The sequence below is a fragment of the Nomascus leucogenys genome, chromosome 9 (genome assembly GCF_006542625.1).
Source record: "Nomascus leucogenys isolate Asia chromosome 9, Asia_NLE_v1, whole genome shotgun sequence".
In the NCBI taxonomy this organism is placed as follows: domain Eukaryota; kingdom Metazoa; phylum Chordata; class Mammalia; order Primates; family Hylobatidae; genus Nomascus; species Nomascus leucogenys.
In genome coordinates this window covers 77100881-77122611 of record NC_044389.1, presented here as the reverse complement: position 1 = coordinate 77122611, position 21731 = coordinate 77100881, and the positions used below count along the sequence as shown (strand labels likewise).

The following is a 21731-nucleotide window of genomic DNA, read 5'->3' as shown; positions in this document are numbered from 1 at the left end:
TCTTTCCCAGATAAAGTCTTTCCCTTTTCGCTTGCTTTTCTCAGGATACATGAACAAAGAGCTATTCATGCATTGTGTCTATTTCTGCACAATCTCTGCACTTGTTCAGTATGGATCCTTGTGAACAATCTGTCCAGCAAATCAGGTGTGAGTTGTCCATCTACTAATTTACCATCCTCACCATCCTGTAGGGCCAGTAAGAAGAATTCTTTTTCTATCCCCTAGTGCGGACAACTGCCCAAGAGCAACATTATGATGCTGTGTACTCCATCTACTCCCTTAATCTCAGTGGCCTCGATTAATCCATCTCTCCTTCTCTACTGGATGCTTTGAGTCCTCTTTTAAAATGCTGTAGTTTCTCTTAAAAACAACAGACTATCTTTACTTTCTATTTTCCTGTTCCCCTTACCAGCCAGACTCTGAAATAATATTATACTCACTTGACTGTCAGTCTTCAGCCATCTCAACTAGACCCCAACCCCCAACACTCTATGAAACTGCATCTTGCTAAGGTCACTGATGACCTTCTTGTGGCTAAATTCAATGGACAATTTGCATTCCTCCTTTTAAAAACTGTGGTAAAGAATACATAACATGAAACTTGCTATCTTAACCACTTTCAAGTGCACAGTCAGCAGTGTGAAGTACGTTCACGTTATTGTGGAAGAGATCTCCAGAAGTTTTTCATCTTGCATATTCGAAACTCTATACCCATTGAACAACTACCCCTTCCCCCTCCCCCTCCCCCTAGCCCGTGGTAACCAGCACCATTCTACTGTTTCTATGAAGATGACTACTTTAATTCTTTTTTTGGAGACGGAGTCTCACTCTGTCACCCAGGCTGTAGTACAGTGGCACGATCCCGGCTCACTGCAACCTCCACCTCCCTGGTTCAAACAATTCTCCTGCCTCAGCCTTCCGAATAGCTGGGACTACAGGTATGCGCCACCACGCCTGGCTAATTTTTGTATTTTTAGTAGAGACAGGGGTTCTTCATGTTGGTCAGGCTGGTCTCAAACTCCCGACCTCCAGTGATCCGCCTGCCTTGGCCTCCCAAAGTGCTGAGACTACCGGCATGAACCACCACGCCCGGCCCGAAAATGACTACATTAGATACCTCCTAAGCCTGACCCGAAGATGACTATATTACGTACCTCCTATCAGTGGAATCATACAATATTTGTCTTTTTGTGCACATTCCTCATTTTACTTAATGTCTGGCTCAATTGACTACTGCTTCTCTTTTCCTGTCATCTGTGCCTCAACCCTATTTACCTGCCTGTTTTTAGTAGTATTTCACTGGCTATTCTGTTTCCTGAGAGTTCTCTGTCCTAGGCTTTCTCTGTACTCTGCTATCATTAGTACAGTGACATCACTCTGTCCTGTAGCTTTAACACCATCTAATGTCCAGATTTATATCTAGCCCAGCTCTCTCCTATGAGCAGTAGCCCATATTTTGAATTGCCCTTTAGTTATTAATACCTCTAATATCTCTGTCTCAAATCATCTTTCACCATGTCCAAATGACTCTACTTCCAAATTTATATTTTTAATCCATCAGTGGTGTGATGGGTCCCCTACCAGGTTACTTAAGGGTGTTATATTCAATGCTTGAACCTTGAGGGCCAGGCAGTTAGCTAAGGCCATGGTGCCTAGCCGTGGAGCAGGGGTCCCTGAGAACGCAAACATCCTGAGGCATGGCTGGGAATATACCAAGGAAAAAAGTCCCATCACACACACACACACACAACACACACACACACACACACACACACACACACACACACACACACGGAAAGAGCCAGAAAATTAGCTTAAAAGCAGCCTAGAGATGGGAGGAGGTGTGGATCTCTTGGAGCCATACTGCTGCTGTCCAGCAGTGCCCTGTATGTATGTCCTAATAAACTCATCTACTCATCAAGCTGGACTTGTCTGAGTCATTCTCTTGGCAACGTCCCAGTTTTCCCAGTTTGCAGAGGGTTGGGGGGGCATTACAGTCCCAAGTTTTTCTCATTACACCATCCATCTACCCCATTTCTCTGCTACCACCCTCTCTCATCTAGACTATGATAAGCACTAACTTATACTAGTGATTTAAGAACTGTCTAACTGCTCTCTTGCTTCCTCTCTTGCCAAATCCTGCCCCTTCCAGCCCCTGTGTTTTCTGGCATGGTTTAGTATAGCCCATGTGCCTTAAGAAAAAACAACAAAACACATTTTATCAAATCATACTTTTGATTAAAACCTTGCAACGAATTCCTACTGCAGTTAGGATAATACCCAAAGTGCTTAACATGCTCTACAAATCCCCAAATGACCTGTTATGATCAACCTCTCAAGTATCTTTCCACACCAATTTTCCCGTTATTCACTGAACTCCAGTCACATTAGACTACCTGTTCAATGTCTTGAACAAACTAAGTTCTTCCAGAATTCAGGCTCTTGGTCATTAATTATAATATTATTACTTTCACTTTATTTTTTAGCTTACACGTAAATCATGTTAATAATAAAAGCAAATATTTTTTCATCACTTAATATGTATCATCATATTTAATCCTTCCAATAATCTTTCAATGCTGGTACTAAAATTATCCTTGGTAATTTACTAAAGTTAGTACTTTGGTATATGGTGGAGCTACTGTACTGGCACCCATGGTTAGAATAACTTCAGTGGAATGAGGAGAACAGAAACCAGGCTGCAGGGGCCTGGTGCGGTGGCTCACACCTGTAATCCCAGCACTTTGGGAGGCCAAGGCGGGTGGATCACCTGAGGTCAGGAGTTCAAGACCAGCCTGGCCGACATGGCAAAACCCCGTCTCTACTAAAAAAAATATAAAAATTAGCTGGGTGTGGTGGCGGGTGCCTGTAATCCCAGCTACTCGGGAGGCTGAGGCAGGAGAATCACTTGAACCTGGGAGGCAGAGGTTGCAGTGAGCCAAGATCCCGCCATTGCATTCCAGCCTGGATGAGAGAGGGAAACTCCGTCTCGAAAAGAAACCAGGCTGCAGGATGATAAAGTTCTCTATCAGTAATAAAATTTCAAAATGTTAATTTGGGTCATCCAGATTTTGATGGAATTATATGCAAACTATGTAAGAAGAAATCTGTCACAAAGGCGAACCTTAAAAAATCTTAAAAATAATGCAAACATTTTCTTTTACAGCATAAAAATAGCATCTTCAATTAAAATTTTAAATGCTTCCTATTTCTGAATATAAATATGATAAAATGATCAAATAGAGTGACTTATTACATACTCACATGACGAGTTTTCCATAGGAGGAAAAATTCACAAACCTTGAAATATACGTTTTATTAAAAGGTAAAGGAGGAAAATGACAATAAATTGTCCTTGGTATTCTACTTCCACAAAGCAAACTTTTATGTAATAATATTGCTAAGCAGAAACTAGAATATATCAGGGTCATAGCTAGATTTTGCCCTTTTGGGGTTCACGGGCATAGCAAAGCTATTTATTTTAGCCAAGGAAACTGCTAGGCATGTGAAAAAAATAAGTATCTTCTGCTGGCTTCCTGACAATAAATACGTCGAGTTTGCTCATTTGTAACTATGATCTCCCTTCTGGAAAACTAAATCAACTAAACCTCAGGTGGGAATTTCTGGTATTCTCAATCATAAGCTATCCATTTATTAATTGATTTTCTATAGTCTTTGTTTCTGTAGCAGCCTGAAAATGTTACTTGGGCCTGCTAATTCTACATTTATTACATAGATGGCATCTTGAGAATTTAAAAATAAGCAAGTAGAGTATCCTTGCTTTGCACATGGCAGACAAGGAGGACTGGATCTTAGAGGCTAAAACGTTATGAAATAAATTATCAAACATGAAAATACTACCCAAATTGAGGTTGATTTTCTGTAAGAGCAAAGAAGGACTAACTCAAAGAAATCATTTTTCTAGGAGCTTCCCACTTACTTAAGCAAGGAAAAGATAGGCAAACAGAAAGGGATATTGCTGAAGGAATTGGAACTTATTATTTGTTGTTATACAGTGAATGTTTGTGTCCCCCCAGCCCCAAATCATATGTCAAAATCCTAACCCCCTATGTGACAGTATTAGGAGGTGAGGCCTCTGGGAGATGATTAGGTCACACAGGCAGAGAGCGCTCATGAATGGGGTCCCTTATAAGAGATACCTCAGAGAGCTCCCTCCCTCCTACCAGATGAGGATACAGTGAGAAGGCATCATCTATGAACTAAGAAGTAGTCCCTCACCAGACACTGAGTGTACAGGTACCTCGATCTTGACTTCCCAGCCTCCAGAACTATGAGAAATAACTGTTTGTTGTTTAAGCCACCCAGTCCATGATATTTTTGTTCTAGCAGCTTGATCTAACTAAGACACTTGTATTAGGGAAAGAATTTCCTCTTTGATATTTTCCATTTTCTCACATCTTTTGAACTCTGGCTTTATAACTCTTACACAATTCTCTGCTGTTGCCACTCCATAAAGGATTTTATCATTATTAAGTGTTCAATACTTAATATTTTGTAAATTCTTTAGTTATCTACAGTATTCTTTGATCTCTATATAGAAAATGTTCTATAGGGTCTAAAGCCAGGTAAAGAATGAGCATTTTTTATCTATACAAAATGCAAATATAATATGAAGATTTTAAGGTGTAATGACAACTTAAAAGTCACTTGGAGCAATCCCGATAAAGGCCTGACTCCCTCAGTAACTGCAGGGCACTTACCACTAACCTTAGGCCCTCTCACTTTCCATCATCAGTTTCTTCACTGGATCATTCCGATCCATGACTTCAGAGATTTATACTAGTTAGAAATAGCTTCTTATATGCGACAAAAATCTGCCATTTTGTAGTTTTAACATAATCCTAATATTAGAAAAAGAATTTATAAACAATAAAGGTATTTTTCAGATTTGGGATAAAGAGGAGAAAGGCATGTATTATTTAATAAATAGTGTTGAGTCAAGTTACCTGTTTGAAAATATAAAAGAATACGTCTGAATGGGTACCATTGAACAGCCACCCACAGTGAATCCCTAAAGAGGCCACATGTCTTGAGAAAGCCAGCACAGTACCTCATGCTCCAGTGAGAGTGTCCTGTTGGCATTACAGAACAATTGCCAAGTGGCTACACACTCACTAGCCAAATATTCTGGATCATATGTCCCAAACGCACCCATTCAATCACTCATTGCATTCACTCATTAATTTAATAACAAAAAACAATTACTTGAATTCCCACTTTGTGTCAAGCACCTTCACACATCCTATTGTCTAATTTCCTGCCCTTATGAAGCTTACATTCTAGTATCCATTTTCCTGTAATGGACTCTGAGGATTAATCACATCATGCTTCCCACTTACCCTTGTTTACCTGCCACAACCAGAAATTCAAATCCCTTGGGTCATCCAGCATCTCCTGGACTCTTATTTCTTCACTGCTTTGTGCATCTCCTAATCTAATCACTTCACCATCTGTCACAGCCCTCACAAATCCATTACTGTTTTACTATACCTTCTTTACAGTCTCTTCAAACAGATGTTGCTTTTTCTTTCATATGCCTTATTCTTATAAACCTGGAAATGGAGCAAGTGCCCTCCTCATTATGTTTTAACTACTATCAGTCATCTTTGAGCCTCCAAAATCCCAAGTCCTTGGAGGCTCACTATACCATTCACTATATGGCCTTCCCACTGTCTTGTCTCTACCTCACCCACTGTTTGTTTTAGCTCCTGACTGCCTTCCTCTGTACCCCATTCCAACAATCGCTCATGATTATTTCAATAATCATGCATGATCACTGAATAAATAATTTTTCTATTAAATTCTTTGATTTCTTCACTTTAATGATATAGTCCCCTAAGGCTAAGCCTTACACCTGGAATATATCAGCATGCACTCCAAAATTCATAACCTTTAATTTTTCATAAAGTACAACATGTCTGAAATCTAAATTCTAAGGACCCTTTTTTTCCTCACTCAGTCTGCTCTCTCTCGACTCTATTAGCTTTTTTTACTGTACCAAATTGACTCTGACCAATCTCATTAACTCTCATCAATTGAACTAATTCTTTACAAATTCACTGACTTACCAATTTTCCACCTCAATATTTCTATACACCTATCAGCTCTTCCTCTAAAATACAAACCTATCCAATGCTCTCCATCTCCACAGCCACTACATTGCTTACCTGAACTATGGGGATACTCATAACAGTCTCCTGCTTCCATTATTTCTCCCTTACAATTAATTTTCCATAGTATTCAGGGTGGTCTGTTAAAAATATACATCAGATGTTACTCCTATGACTACAGTCCTATACTGGGCCTCTCATTTAATTAGGAAAATAATCTAAACTCCTTAACATAACCTACAAGGCAGTCAATAATCTGGCCCCTGACTACTTCATGTAGTCTCTTATCATTTTCTCTCTTATTTACTATGCCCCATTCATAATGGCTCTTTTTCAGTTCCTTAAACACACCAACTGATTCCTGTCTCAGGGACTCTGCATTTGCTGTTCCTTCTGCCTGGAGAGGACATCTCCACATCCTCATGACTGACTCTTTCAGGGCACTCACATTTCAGCTCAAATTATTTTCTTTTTCTCTAACTAGAGTCTAATGACCTTACTCTTCCCCTCCCCTCATTATATTCATGTTGTACTATATTACTTTACAGAATATATCATAACCTAAAACTATATTATTTCCTTATTTTCCTTTTTCATTGCATGTCTGCTCTACTAGACTAAGTTCATAATAGCACCTTCATTTTCCTAGAAACCAGCACAAATAAGTGCCCAATAAACATTTGTTGGATGTATTTATTATATATAATATATGCTAAACATGAGCAGGGGCCACTGCTAATAAGAGAGGCCTGAGACTAAAGGAGAATGCTTAGAGGAAAAGACCCGCTTGGATTTAGGTCAAAGAACCAGCCCAGATTATCGTCTAATATCAACTACTCATATAACTGCTTCTCACCCAAAGACAGCTTAATTGTCTCAGTGAGTCTTCAGTTGATTTTCTTGGGATTATCTATGTAATTGTCAGAGATTAATGTCAAGAACTAGCATAATATGCCACCAGGTGGGATTTACTAGTGCAGAACAGAACTACTGCTTATCATTTTAGGAGCCATACGACATGACTAACTCTTACTGGGTTTATTTTCTTTTAAAATTCCTACTTCTTCTTTAATATTTAGTTTTGCCAACCTTATTGGTTATTGAACACGTATGCTATATCTCCCTGCTTCATGGTACTCACAAATATGGGCAGCAAGTTGTGGATCTCCTCATCCAAGTCACTAATTAATCCTTTAAACAATATTCTTTGGTTAAACTCCTTCAACCTTTTATGCATTTAAAAACATACTTATCAACCTCATTTCATTATTAAATTCAAAGGAATTTTAAGGGCCTTTCTTTGATAAATTGTTAAAATTAACATCTCCCCCAATCTATCCAAAATATATTAAGTTGGATGTGATGTGTTTCTTGAGAACTTAGTCTGGGTCTTGGCAATTCTGTCCTCCTCTTCTCAGTGCTCACTAGCCATGCTTTTCAGAATGCCTGCTTGACTTTTTTCCAGATGATCTCAAGTTGAAATTAGTTTATGGTTAGAAGTTAACTTTGTTTTCTTTTTTGAAAATCAGTACTATATTTTCCTTTTACCACTCTTCTATTTTCTTTCCCATCCAGGATTTGAAACAAACACAGATAGTACTCAGTGAATCTCATCTGTAAGTCCTCTACATACCCTGAGCTGTAAGTCACTAAGAAAAAGAGTCTAGTGAGAACCATTTAGAATCACTTTCTATCTGGGGCCTCAAATCCCTCCAGGATGTAAATAAACCTCTGGGTTTTGGTTATTTTTATTTGCTATGTCTTTCAACACAGAGCATTTATTAGTTTCCCAATCACCCTTGACAACATCACTTCTGTTTTTTACTTATCCCTTGAATACATGTTATCTGATTGTTTTACCTTTCATATATAAAGGATTTTTGGTTTTACTGTTGGTGGGTGTGCTTTTTTTAAACATACCTGTGATGCTGCTCCAACATCCCTGCTAAGAGCTTTGCTGATTTTAGCAAGTATGTGATTCCACTGCTGTAAGCCAAGGTTAAACTTGATTCCACCAAATTTGCTTAAGTGTTACTTCTCTGTATTAAAGCTTCAAGTTCACTCACTGTCTAACCAGTGATATACAGCTACCTGAAGACATTAAAATCTTTCAGAAATTTATTCTCAATTTTTTTTCTTCTTATAAATTACTAGCCTATCAGGATAAAGAATAAAGTGTGTGAAGAGGCAAAATAAGTGTGTACTACTAACTTGAAAATTCTGCAACAGGTGTCATCTTAGTTTTAACACATTCTTCTGTTCAAAGATATAAATTCAGAATCTTTGGGAGTAGTTAATTCGGTGCATCTGTGAGATGAACACCTATTACAGAGTTGGACACAGGAGTAGCATTCAAACAATACCCTTTAATAGATACAAAAATAGAAAAACACAAAAGAGAATACATGGACACATGAGACTAATTTTAAGATAAATGCAATTTGTAGATAGTTCTTTAATTTGACTAAAAGGAAAATGAAGATGTCTAAATATCCATACCTGTCATATGCTTTATACTATATAATATATTGGTTCAATTTTCTTTTTTAAAATCATATCATTCTAATAAACAAACCTTCACATAATATCAAAGTAGGAAAATTTGGACTTCTGAAACCTTCAATGTGACTGAAATACATAAAATAGAATAGCAGCAAAAGATAGAAATTAAGGCTTCCATGATTTTGAAGACCGCCTATTATCAATGCTCTTAATTAACTTTTAAAGTTGTGATTTCTTTTGAAGTAAAAAAAAAAAACACTAAAGTGCAGGAGTCTTCTTCAATACTGAGTTTTAGTAAACATAAGTTTCTTTATCTGGTTTAATTCAATAAAATAATTTGATTGTGTAATTTACTTCTCTAAAGGTGAAATGGAAAACAACTTATCCAAACAGCATTATAAGAGAAGGATTACTGGTCTGACAAAATTCTGCCTCTAAGGAACGTGGTGAATATTCTGGGATTATGAAAGCCAATTTGGCATATTACGAACACTGACTTTTATAAATAACAGATCTTTATAAGTGCTAATAGCACAAGTTTAATTTGGTGAACAACAACAACAACAACAGGCATTTCCAGCATTAAACAGAATTAAACAATTTGGATGTGAAAATACATAGGAACTATGTTTCTTGGCTCAATAATTTTTAAGTACTAGTCTAAGGAACTGAAGTGTAGTAATTACTTCTGTTCAATAGATGGCGACCTTTACATTGTAGTCAGCAAAACAGCATTTGCATAAAACAGTATACTCAACCAGCAGAAAATCAAAGATCAATTACAAATATTCCATATTTTGCAAGAGACAAAAACTACTTGATCATATACACCATTTTTGACAGGTGGTCTTTTTTACAGGTTGGCAAACATATTCTGTGGGAATGTATCTTGGTGTTCTATTTTTTGGGGCAAGTCCAATTGCTAATCCTTATCTCATGAAAATATGTGCAAATATCAGGCTAGGGAATAATTCCTGCTTTCTTTGCATAGCTTATTAAGAATAGCAGCTTTAGGTAATATACCCAACTAACGTGTCTTACTTAATAAGGATATGTCACAAGACACCAGTATGTTTGTGAAACACAGCAATAATGAAGACATGGGATGGGTCAGCAAACTATTTCTTCATTAATCTATTTTGTGTGGGTCAATGAATATCAACAAAGTTTAAAAAAAACTTACAAAACAGTATGTTCAGAAATACGTAATTTATGCTTCCTAAATTTTCAATGAATGTACAAAGGCAACAGGTTTCTCCTTAAGAAGTAACTTTAACTCTGTTCTTCCACTGCTAAAATTCCATTCTGATGGCCTTCAGCCAGAAATCAAGTGGACATTATTTGGTGCTAGAAGATAGCCTATAAGAAGATGGTTTCCCCGCTCAACATAACTGTTTCAGTTTGTGTATTGTAACTGGTAACCTGAGTTTGAACTGTTTTTCTACTAAAGGGAGAAGCAGTCACTCCTCTCCTAATGAGCATTTTAATTCGTTGACAACTGGGAAGCCATATCATACCTTATAATTCTTAACCATTGATATGGTTTGGCTCTGTGTCCCCACCCAAATCACATGTCAAATTGTAATCCCCACGTGTTGAGGGAGGGACCTGGCAGGAGGTGACTAGATCATTGTGGGGTGGTTTTCCCATGCTGTTCTTGTGACAGTGAGTTTGTTCTCATGAGATCTGGCTGTTTAAAAGGGTGTGGCACCTCCCCCTTCTCTCTCTCTCCTGCTCCACCACTGTGAAGATGTATCAGCTTCCCCTTCACTTTCCACCATGACTGTAAGTTTCCTGAGGACTCCCACCCATGATTCCTGATAAGCCTGTGGAACTATGAGTCAATTAAACCGCTTCCTCATAAATTACTCAGTCTCAGGTAGTTCTTTATAGCAGTATGAGAACAGACTAACACAACCATAATAAATATGTGAAAAATCAGAACCCATCATTAAGCAAGGGAGATAAAGACTGATAAAAATATGTTTTGATCATTATTTTAGATATCCTTTTGCTAAACTAAAATACCACTTTATACTTATATATAGCATTAAAAATGTGAAACTACATAGATTGATATTAATATTATAGTAGAAAATGAGAACATGGTGAGATCAAGAAAAACATTTTTTAACTTAAATGTACTTTGACAATATGATTTTTCGGCATAAAGGTGTGTGTGTGTGTGTGTGTGTGTGCATGTGTAACATAATTATCTCTAAATAAAATTTTCTATGGTCTCCCATAATTCTCTATTCTGGTAGGCCATATATTATTAATAACTTTCTATTATTCATAGTTACTGATAAGATGGCTGTTGCCTCTTTTAAATCAATGTTGTTGATTAGATTCTTAAATTTAAACATTTCCTTATTAATGATAAAATTTTCTCTATTAGTATTTCTATTCAGAGCACTAACTAAGCATCTCATATACCTATTTCTAAAATTGTTATTCTCTCCTCACGGGAGTCACCATGCTCTTCATGTTGAAACACACCAAAAACACAAAGGAAGACATTAAAAAACAAATGTTCATTTAATGAAAAAAAGTCTTTCACTAATTAACAAACAGAAAATATCAAGAAAAAAGTGTCAACTTTTGGCAATTAGATTACTCCAACAAAGTACAATTCCCCTTTCAAGTGACTTAGGTATGGTTTCACCTTACTTTCAATATAGGTATTAATGTTTTGATATTTTAATGTCTTGATATTTATATTGAACTTATATTCCATTAGAGATAGTGTGTGCCATGCTGTAAACAATTTCCCTAAAATTCAACAATTAGAGAATTGGAAAAATATGCAATTATATATAATTAGTAACTTTTAGTACCAAACGTGGTGGGGCATACTAAAATTCTTACATTCAAAGAGCTTATACTCTAGTTGAGGAAAGAGAACATGGAGACAGATACCTGTCATCCAAAGGTAAAAATGAAGCACCAAAAGAGAGGTGACAACAATGCTTCCAATTGGGTTCAAGTCAATGATTCCACTTAAGAATAACTTTTTATTAAATGATAACCTGTCAAAATGAGGATTAGTATACAAAGACAGTTAGTGTATGTTATGGACCGAACTATATCCCTCCATTATTCCTATGTTGAAGCCCTAACCCCCAATGTGACTATTTGGAGATAGGTCCTCTAAAGAGGTAATTAAGGTTAAACGAAGTCATAAGGGTGGGACCCTGACCCAATAGAACTGATGTCCTCATGAGAGGAAGAGACCCCAGAGCTTTCATGAGAAGAGACCCCAGAGCTTTCACTCTTCCTCTGTGCCCCCACAGAGAAAAAGCCACATGAGGAGACACAGTGAGACAGTGGCCATATACAACCATGAGGAAAGGCCTCAACAGACACCAACCCTGCTGGCACCTTGACCTGGAACTTACAGTCTCCAGAACTATGAGATAATAACTTTCTACTGTCCCACCTAACCAGTCTGTGTATCTTGTGGCAGCCTAAACTGACTGACAACAGTGTATTTCTAACTGAAGAAACAGTTTACCAGAGATGAATTTTATAATCTTAACAACCACCTTCAAGATTAGTCATTTCATTGAATAGCTAGGCCTTTACTTACACAGCTACAGTTGCATCCAGGAAGAAATACAATGACTACTAGAATGCCTTTTCCTTCCAATTTATACTATTACACTAAGATTCTTGTTTTTAAAGAGCTCAAACTTTAGTTGGAAACTTCAGACATGTAGACAAATATCCATAAGACAAATCAGAAACGCAAGTGTCAAATGAGACATAAAAATTATATAGCATGTAAATTCAGAGGTGACAAGATTATTTCATATAATAATGTGGGGTGGGGTGGGGCAGTAGAGAGGGCGCTCTGTAGGTGAGAATGTATGATTGTGGGAAGGAATAAGAAAATCTAGGCCAGACGCGATGGCTCACACCTACGATCCTAGGAATTTGGGAGGCTGAGGCAGGCAGATTGCCAAGAGTTCGAGGCCAGCCTGGGCAACATGGCGAAATCCTGCCTCTACAAAAAATTAGCCAGGTGTAGTGGTGTGTGCCTGTAGTTCCAGCTACTTGGGAGGCTGAGGTGGGAGGATCACTTGAGCCTGGGAGGTCGAGGTGCGGTGAGCCATGATGGCGCCACTGCACTCTAGCCTGGGTGACAAAGTGAGACTCTGTCTGAAAAAACAAAACAAAACAAACAAAACAAAACTTGGAAGAGGGAATATTTACACTCAATGCAGTCATTCTCAGTAGCACACAACTGGCATATTGGGCTGGATGATTCTTCAGTCTGTGGGATTCTTCAGTGCATTACAAGATATTTAGTATCCTTAGCCACTAGTAGCATCCTCCTTCCTTTTAATATCTGTACATTACCCTACACATTTCCAAAGGCTACTCAGCAACAGAATCTCCCCAGGAGAGAACTAGAAGTAAACTTTTAAGGATGTGAAGAAAACAGATGTGTTCAAACAAAATTTATTAAGTGAAATTAAATGGCTAATACATAAGATTCCAAATGCTATATATGGAAGACTACAACATGCAAAATCATAATATTCTAAGTACTGCTTTCCTGTTTTAAGTGTTCATTACATTTACTCAGTAAATCCTAATTTCCCATTTTGAAGCTTCTCATTTCATTGCTTCATTCACCTATCTCTGATTATATTTGATTTCTAAATACATTTGCTTGCTCATTACTCTTAGGCTGCCTGTGATGAAGTCAACAAATAAACATCCTTAATTTAAGGCAAAAAAATAAAGTAAATGCATGTTCCTTTTGACTTCCACATGCCTTTCAGTCCTCCCTTGACTGATCTTTTACTTTGAAGACTTCTAAATGCTGTGTTTGTGATCTGGGTTGAAGATTTAAGGAGAAAAGATGAGAAGGGACCAAGGCAAAGAAAGTGATGAGAAGATGAATAAAAGAGAACCTGTGCAATTGAGGTCTAAACTGGGGTCTACGAAAATATGATTCTTTTGCAGATCAGGTTCTCCAGAAAGCAGAGCTTAGCATGCAGGATGCTTATTAAGAAATGCCTCTAGGGTCAACAACCGTGAAGGGGAAAGGACAGAAAAGGAAGCAGGAGTGGGCAGGAGAGGTGCAGTTGCCAAACAAAACTTAGGACAGCCTCAGCTGACTCCACAGCAGCTCTGGAGCCAGAATGGTCCCTCCAAGTTGGTCTTAACTGGGATGAAATAACCAGGTTTTTTACTTCCCTCTCTTCCCACTTATCAATTAGTTCACTGCATGTGGGCAGCACCACCAAGCCTAGGGTCTTGAAGAGGGACTGTCTGCAGCTGAGGTGATTTGCGAAGGGGCTGGCACATGAAAGCTGTCTGCCTATGACACTCCCATCAGCAGAGGTATCAAGTCCTCCACTGAAGTGGTATCTGAGTGGGCAGCACAGTGTCCGCCACAGATTCCAACTCCATATTTTAAAGAAGTGGAAACTTGGGGGCAGAAAGTAATCAGTGAGTTACAAATCTCAGTCTAAAACCCAGAATTTACCACTTGCTGCTTCGTACTACTTCTAACAAAGAAAAAAATGCTATGATCCCTATTTTGGAAAGAATGTGCAAGGAAATTATTTACTTGGTTTAAGGAATTTTCTGGAATGGGATAAACAAAAGCAAAGTGTCCAGACAATTCTAGCCAAGATTTTACAGAGAAGACTAAATCCTCAAATTCATCACTACTGTGAAGAGCATCATATGTCAAATGTAATACACCAAAGTGTTTTCGTATTTTCTGTATGGCTTTATGTATGCTCTGCAGGATATTCTGTTTGTGTTCCCTACATACATGTTACCAACATATATTTATGCCTCTCTTTTCTAGGTCTTCACTGGGTCTCAACAGGAAAAATATTAAATTGTTAATAATCAGGGCTGGTACCAACTAGGTGAGTGCACTGCAATTAGCAGCCTGACTAACCTCCCTGCTTCTTCATTTTCTAATTTTATTTGCAAGCAGTTAGATATGATATAATAATTTCCCAGTTAAAATGCTATGGATAGGAATGGGAATATAAGTGTTTTGTCTAGGTACAGGAGTTCTGCTTTTCTAGCACGCTTCCCTGCCTAGCCTGGACTCCAGCCACACTGACCTTTCTGTTCTGTGTTCTTGCCATGCTCCTTTCCACACTTGTCTCCCCACCCTCAAGTCATCACACAGCTGACTCCTTTTCCACTCCTAGCTGCTGGCATTAAGGTCGTCTCCTCAGAGGTCCACATAATCTAAAGTAATCCTTCCCTGACTAAGCCAAACTTATTTTATATTAACTTATTATCTTGGTAACACAATTACCTCAGATCATCTTGCTTATACATTTATCTGTTATTCATTACTGTATCCCTAGTACATTGATTAGTGCCTGGCATTTACATATACAGCAATTATGCATCTGAAAGAATGAATGCTGGCAATGAATAAATACTTATGATTTATATGATTTTAAATACACATCAGAAACACAATAATTACAAAATTACATATCTGGAAGGAAAATCAATTCATTCTATATTTTTGAATAATTTTTAAAAAAAGGAACTGCTACTCTGTGTCCTAATACCACAATTTGTATTAAAAAAAACTCTAAGATGTCTATATATCTGAGCCTTCCTAAAGGGCACAATGATGCATGAAAGAATGCTTTGGTTTCCACAAATACTGTAATTTTTGAGGTAACAAAAATACATTGGACCATGTGTGAGACAGTCTTCTGAGTAAAACAGTGTAAGAAAAAAATGTTGAGGCCAGGCATGGTAGCTCACGTCTATAATCCCAGCACTTTGGGAGGCCGAGGCAGGCGGATAACTGGAGGTCAGGAGTTTGAGACCAGCCTGGCCAACATGGTAAAACCCTGTCTCTACTAAAAAAAATATGAAAATTAGCTGGGCATGGTGGTGCACGCCTGTAATCCCAGCTACTCAGGAGGCTGAGGCAGGAGAATCACTCAAACCTGGGAGGTGGAGGTTGCAGTGAGCCAATACTGTGCCATTGCACTCCAGCCTGGGTGACAGAGCACAACTCTGTCTCAAATTTAAAAAAACAAAAAAAGAAAGAAGGAAAGAAATGTTTAAAACATTCTTAAGAGCAACTTCCCAATTTCACTTTAAAAACAAGCCTATAATGAAGAAAGTCTGTATAAGAGAGACAAACAAAAACAAGTCATAAATTAGGCCACTAGATTTACAATAATATTTTTGCAAGAAGCTTTTATAATTTTTGGCTAGCATTTAAGCTAGGAATATAAAATGTCCCAGGAGATTCACTGAGCTCAGGAATTCATCTTCTGACAGGCTCAAATGGAATGTCCTTTATGATCCTGGCTGAATATTTATCCTCATACTCAAGTATGGATCATTCCATTTACCTAAGTCTATGCTTTTAATAAAACACTAAATACTTCATTTTTAATTAAGCAAGGTATTAAATTTTTATTTTAACTGCATCTGTTTTAAGCTGTAACTCTATACACGTTATCTTGTCTGTATTAGGGAAAATATTTCCCATTTACCTAAAGTTCTTTTGAGTATTCTTTCTGTCAACTCTGTAGTTATTCTAGAAATTGGATTCTTGGTGGAAAATACCATGTTTACTCTACCACGCCATTTATTTTTATGAGGCTTTAATTCCATCGTCTCTCAGACATCACCTTTTGGGATCCTGAAGAATTACTGGATATAGGAAAGCCTGGTCTAAGAAAGTAGATTTTCTTACAGAGGCCAGAGACACAGTTATAACTGGGATTGATGTCAGCATCATAAAAACACAAGCAGGCAGGACCTCTGTCTTAGTATCTGAAGAAGAACTGATATGACAAAAGAAAGATGTCATATATCATGAGGTATACTAGAAATGAGCAAAGATAAATCCTAGCATTATTTTTAAAATGCATTTGGCAGGCCAAATTTTATCAATCACTATCTAAAATTAATGTTAGTTTCTCCAAATTGTCAAGCAGTTGTACTAGACTATTATGTCACAAACGTGAAAGAATACCTGGAAAAATAAAAATAGACCCTTGAATGCAGGCAAGGTCCTTCAGCAGTAGTTTCACACAAATAATAATTCTATGTTGCACAACAGTCAACTGATCTTATGTTACTCACATAGGATCCTACATATTGTAATAATTCAGGGGGAAAAAGCAAACATGATCCTTTACCGTGATTTATTTATTTATTTATTTATTTAGAGATGGAGTTTCGCTCTTGTTGCCCAGGCTGGAATGCAATGGTGCAATCTTGGCTCACCGCAACCTTCGCCTCCCAGGTTCAAGCGATTCTCCTGCCTCAGCCTCCCGAGTACCTGGGATTACAGGCATGCGCCACCATGCCCGGCTACTTTTGTATTTTTAGTAGAGATGGGGTTTCTCCATGTTGGTCAGTCTGGTCTTGAACTCCCAACCTCAGGTGATCTGCCCGCCTCGGCCTCCCAAAATGCAGGGATTACAGGCGTGAGCCACTGCACCTGGCCTGCTATGTTTTATGCCCATATTTTAGTAACCTCACAAAGTTAAAAATGATTTCCAAATGAAATGTCAGAGAATTGTTTATTTTACCCAGTTACACTGTAACAAGTCCTGGATGGCACTGTGTCTAGCCTCAAGGAAACAGAACAAGTACAAAGCTAAGTTAAAGGCAACTTTATTGCAATACTTTTCCAAACTTCAAAATGCATTTATTACTAAATTTAGCTCTAATATATAATACAATATATTACAAGGCAGAAAGCATTTCTGGTCATATATTTAGCTTCCATGTATTGCCCAAAACACAGCTTCCTAGGAATAGCAGCAGTGCATAGTAGTTTATATCACTAAGTAAAATATTTCTCTGATGTCTCATAATCATTCATATTGTAATTTATTTTAAGTTCTTCTGATTAAAAAAAGCAAAGCTATCTTTTCCATATCTTATTAGTTAATACCTAGAAATTGTCCATACTCTAAAAATATCCACTAGCTTAGAGATATTTCCTTTGATAGGAAATAGGATTTGCAAATCCAACCAAACCAAAGAATACTGTATTTCTCCATTGCAAATAGGGGTAAAATTCTCTTCTTTCCTTTTTCAGGAGCCAAATCTGGACCTCCTCTTCTTCATAGAGCCATCCTGAATAGTACCTACTTTAAAAGAAACCTAAATCTACAATGCACGCACTCTTCTTTAATAAAGTCTTCTCTGTTTATTCTTGCCTCCTTATATTTACTTATTTAGAATAATTTACAATCAACTTTGAATGTTACATAATAATGAACTTAAAAAGTAATCTTGGGAAATGTCAATAACATAATGGAAGTGTTTTCCAAATTAGACAAGGACATTATTTGCTCATCGTCCTCTGCTTCAACCAACCAACTAACCAAATTCAACTTATGAAAATAATTCGTTTTCCAAGGTTACTACCCTAATAACAACAAAAACAGATACAAATCCACTGAATAGATCTAGTCCCTTAGTTTTCCTTTTTTTTTTTTTTTTTTTGGTTTTACATTTGTGAGCTACCAACTAGCACAAAACATGTTCATCTTCCTTTTCTGACAACAATAGGAAATTGTTAGAAAAGTATAGAAAAAGTTCTATTTCTTCATAAGGCAAATTTAATACAGATTTTGCTATGAAGTTGAAAAAAAAGTAAATGAGAAGGTATGTGCTGGCTGCTTGGGGGGCAAGGCTCATAAATCACTGTACGTTAAGAGCACGTGCTGAAACTTCATGGTGCCAGTCACGTAATTTTGTGTATTTGGGACTAAAGACGTGAAGGGGTATCTTTTCCCTGTGGAAATAAAAAAAAAAAAAAAAAAAAAAGAGTGATAGAAGAGTCATAAGAAATAGAAGGAAAAAGGTTCTAGACTAATTCCATCATGCAGAAAACATGCCTTATAAAAGCTTAATTTCACATAGCTGTTTTATTAAGTGGCAAACATTTTAAGGGTAGAGCATTTTTAGAAATATAGCAATTAATCCACAGATCCCTCTTGGAAACATACATTTTTATGTTCAAAATAAAGTGACTGCAAGACAACACACGAGCTCATTCACAGACATACGTATTGTTAGCAAAGCACCCCGAAATACACCCTTCTGCCTACTTCTTATTTCAATACTAAGGAAAATGAGCCTTAAAATCCAGACAATATCTACTACTTTAAAAATCTGCAAGTTGTACATTTAGGTCACACAAAAGGCACCAAAGTTAAATGCTTAGCTTCTAGCTGCAAAGACGAAATGCCATACCATTACACTTGACAATTTGAAAAACTAAATTGAGACCATTCGTGAAAGGAAAACAATCAATTGACAAAAAGATAGAGAACTTACTTTGCCTTCTTTGTATTATCGGCTTCAGATTCTTTCACTGAAATATAATAAGCAATATCCAATATTAGTTTGTTTTGTTTAACTACAAAATCACTTAAGCAATTACCTGCACCAATCAATACCAAATGTTCAACTTCCGTGGAGCCACTAAAACGAATTCCATAGTAGCCTGTTATTGGCTATGAACTATAGTTAGTATAACTACTATTACGTCTATACTTTTCAATGTTACTCTCCTGGGCTGGTGTTTTATTTATTTATTTATTTATTTTTGAGACAGAGCCCCTCCATCGCCCAGGCTGGAGTACAGTGGCGTGATCTCAGCTCACTGCAATCTCTGCCTCCCCAGTTCAAATGATTCTCCTGCCTCAGGCTCCCAAGTAGCTGAGACTACAGGTGCCTGCCAAGATGCCCGGCTAATTTTTGTATTTTTAGTAAAGGTGGGGTTTCACCATGTTGGCTAGTCTGGTCTCGAACTCATGACCTCATGATCTGCCTGCCTCAGCCTCCCAAAGCGCTAGGATTACAGGCATGAGCCACCGCGCCCGGCCTGGGGTCTTATTTATATTACCCATGTTATGCACAGCATAATTTAAAAGCAAACCGTCTCGGGGTTGTTTTCTGACAACTACCAATCAGTCTCAATGCTACTCTCTGTGGCAAAAAAAAAAAACATTCATCCATTAGGACACCTAGAAGTTCACTTACAATGTTCAGTCCCAGTGATCTGGGCAAGGATTCGGAAAGAGCGAGACTGAGTTGTTCCAGTCCTTGGACGCCAGTCTTCAGTGTCCTCAATCAGTCTCTTCTTGCTGGCGTCGCTGTGAGTGGGTATATGATAAAACTCTGTATTGCGCTCCACAATGTGTCTTCTTGGTGGGCTAGGGTTAAGGAGAAAAAAAAAAATTAAAAATTGTAAAGTTATATTAAAAGGATAAAATATCTTCTACTAACTTATTTATAATTTGTATGATTAATCTTCAATGTTCCTTTTATACAAACAGTTTGCTTTACAAGTATATTCGGTCTCAATTTTTTAAAAGATCTGTCTAAAATAGGCCGGGCACGGTGGCTCACGCCTGTAATCCCAGCACTTTGGGAGGCCAAGGCGGGCGGATCATGAGGTCAGGAGATTGAGACTATCCTGGCTAACACGGTGAAACCCCGTCTCTGCTAAAAATACAAAAAATTAGCTGGGCGTGGTGGCACGTGCCTGTAGTCCCAGCTACTGGGGAGGCTGAGGCAGGAGAATCGCTTGAACCTGGGAGGTGGAGGTTGCAGTGAGCCAAGATCACGCCACTGCACTCCAGCCTGGGCAACAGAGCGAGACTCTGTTTCACAAAAAAACAAAACAAAACAAAAACAACTTCTAAATTATAAGTAAAAAACTGCACTTAGAATGTTAATATAAAATAATGCTATTAGAATTATTCAACAGAAAGATTACCGTTTAGGTGGGATTTTCCTTTTAATTGACAGAGGAAGGCAGCAGAAGAAAGATTTCCAACATGAAGAAAAAGGAAAGGAAAATGATAAGAAAAAAAGAAAATAACTAGAAAATGAAAGTCCATAGTAGTCAAAATCAAACTTCTTGAAATTATTTGTATTGTTCATTGTATGCCATACGAAACACAGATGCGGACTATATTCACAACGACCATTAATATCAATATGCTGCTAGAATGTATTGGCTTTCACGACATTAAATGATCAAATCTTCACTAGGCCCAGGAACCAAGTATGGGTTAGTAGAGGCTAAACTAGCAATTCCGAATACAATTTTGAAAAGGGTCCAAACTATTATTTTCTACAGTTTTCTCATTCATATGTACAGGTATTCCTTCTCCTAAAGAAAGCTGTGAGTGGGATCAGCATAGTGAAGAAGAGGCATGGCATATTAGCAACTACTGAAATATATATTAAAAGATCAGAATTTAAAGCTTGGCTCTAAGACTCTTTAGAAAGTCAGTCTCTTGAATATCACATACAAGGTAGTGTTGTTCTGAGGATGTGTAAACTACAGAGTTCAGGAACTCTGAGTTTGCTAAGAACATTCATTTTTATTTTAAAAGGGCATAAATACAAAGGAATTTGCAATGTATATTTTAACACTGTATGATATATTGAGCATCATGAATAGTCTCCACTTCTCCCCCCCTCAAAAGAGGGCAAATGCAAATTTTTGGAGGCTATGAGTTTAATTTCAAAAGAGAAAAAGGAACATGAATCTGGACAAGCAGACTACTGGCACAAGATCTGAGTACAGAAAGTGTTACAAATGTGGTCAGATGTGAGTGGCAACACCTGCCCGGTTCAACTCACTGTGAGAAAATCATAGTGCTATCCGCAGGCCACACGACTGTCATCATTTTAATAGTTACATAACCAAAACTGTCTCAGCACACTGGAAAAGGTTTTCCCCAGTGAAGAACAGGATAGAATTACAGTTAGTAACACTGGCTTTAAAATCAGATTCAGTGTGTGCTTTATGCCAGTCATTTCTCTAAGCTCAATTTCCTCATTTGAGAAATAAGTCTTGTATCTTAAAGGGTTATTTAAGAACAAATAAGATAGATAATGTATGTAAAGTGCTTTCTGCAGTACATAACATGAGGTAATGATCATCATAATGTATTATGATTACTAGAAAATCACCTGTAATACATGTTCTAAGACTATGAATAATCTGCATATACAAAATAACAAATCAGTAACATTTATGCAAAAAATCATAAAAAATATTATAACTTATGGTAATATGGTAATATCATGATTCCA

General features: G+C 37.4%; 1 protein-coding gene across 10 annotated transcripts in view; it reads right to left on the bottom strand.

The window, feature by feature from the left end:
* PDLIM5 (PDZ and LIM domain 5) overlaps nt 1–21731 on the bottom strand; it is a 218023-nt gene that overhangs the window by 63512 nt on the left and 132780 nt on the right. For 5 of the 10 annotated variants that reach the window (XM_030819136.1, XM_004089022.3, XM_030819137.1 and 2 more), the window contains 3 exons: nt 20401–20418; nt 19662–19834; nt 18954–18990 (listed from right to left, as the gene is read on the bottom strand). In XM_030819136.1, coding sequence (XP_030674996.1) covers nt 18954–18990; nt 19662–19834; nt 20401–20418 — 228 coding nt within the window. Of the gene's footprint in view, nt 1–17260; nt 18409–18953; nt 18991–19661; nt 19835–20400; nt 20419–21731 lie in introns of those variants that run through there. The other 5 variants (XM_003257525.3, XM_003257526.3, XM_004089023.3 and 2 more) reach the window with 2 other exon arrangements.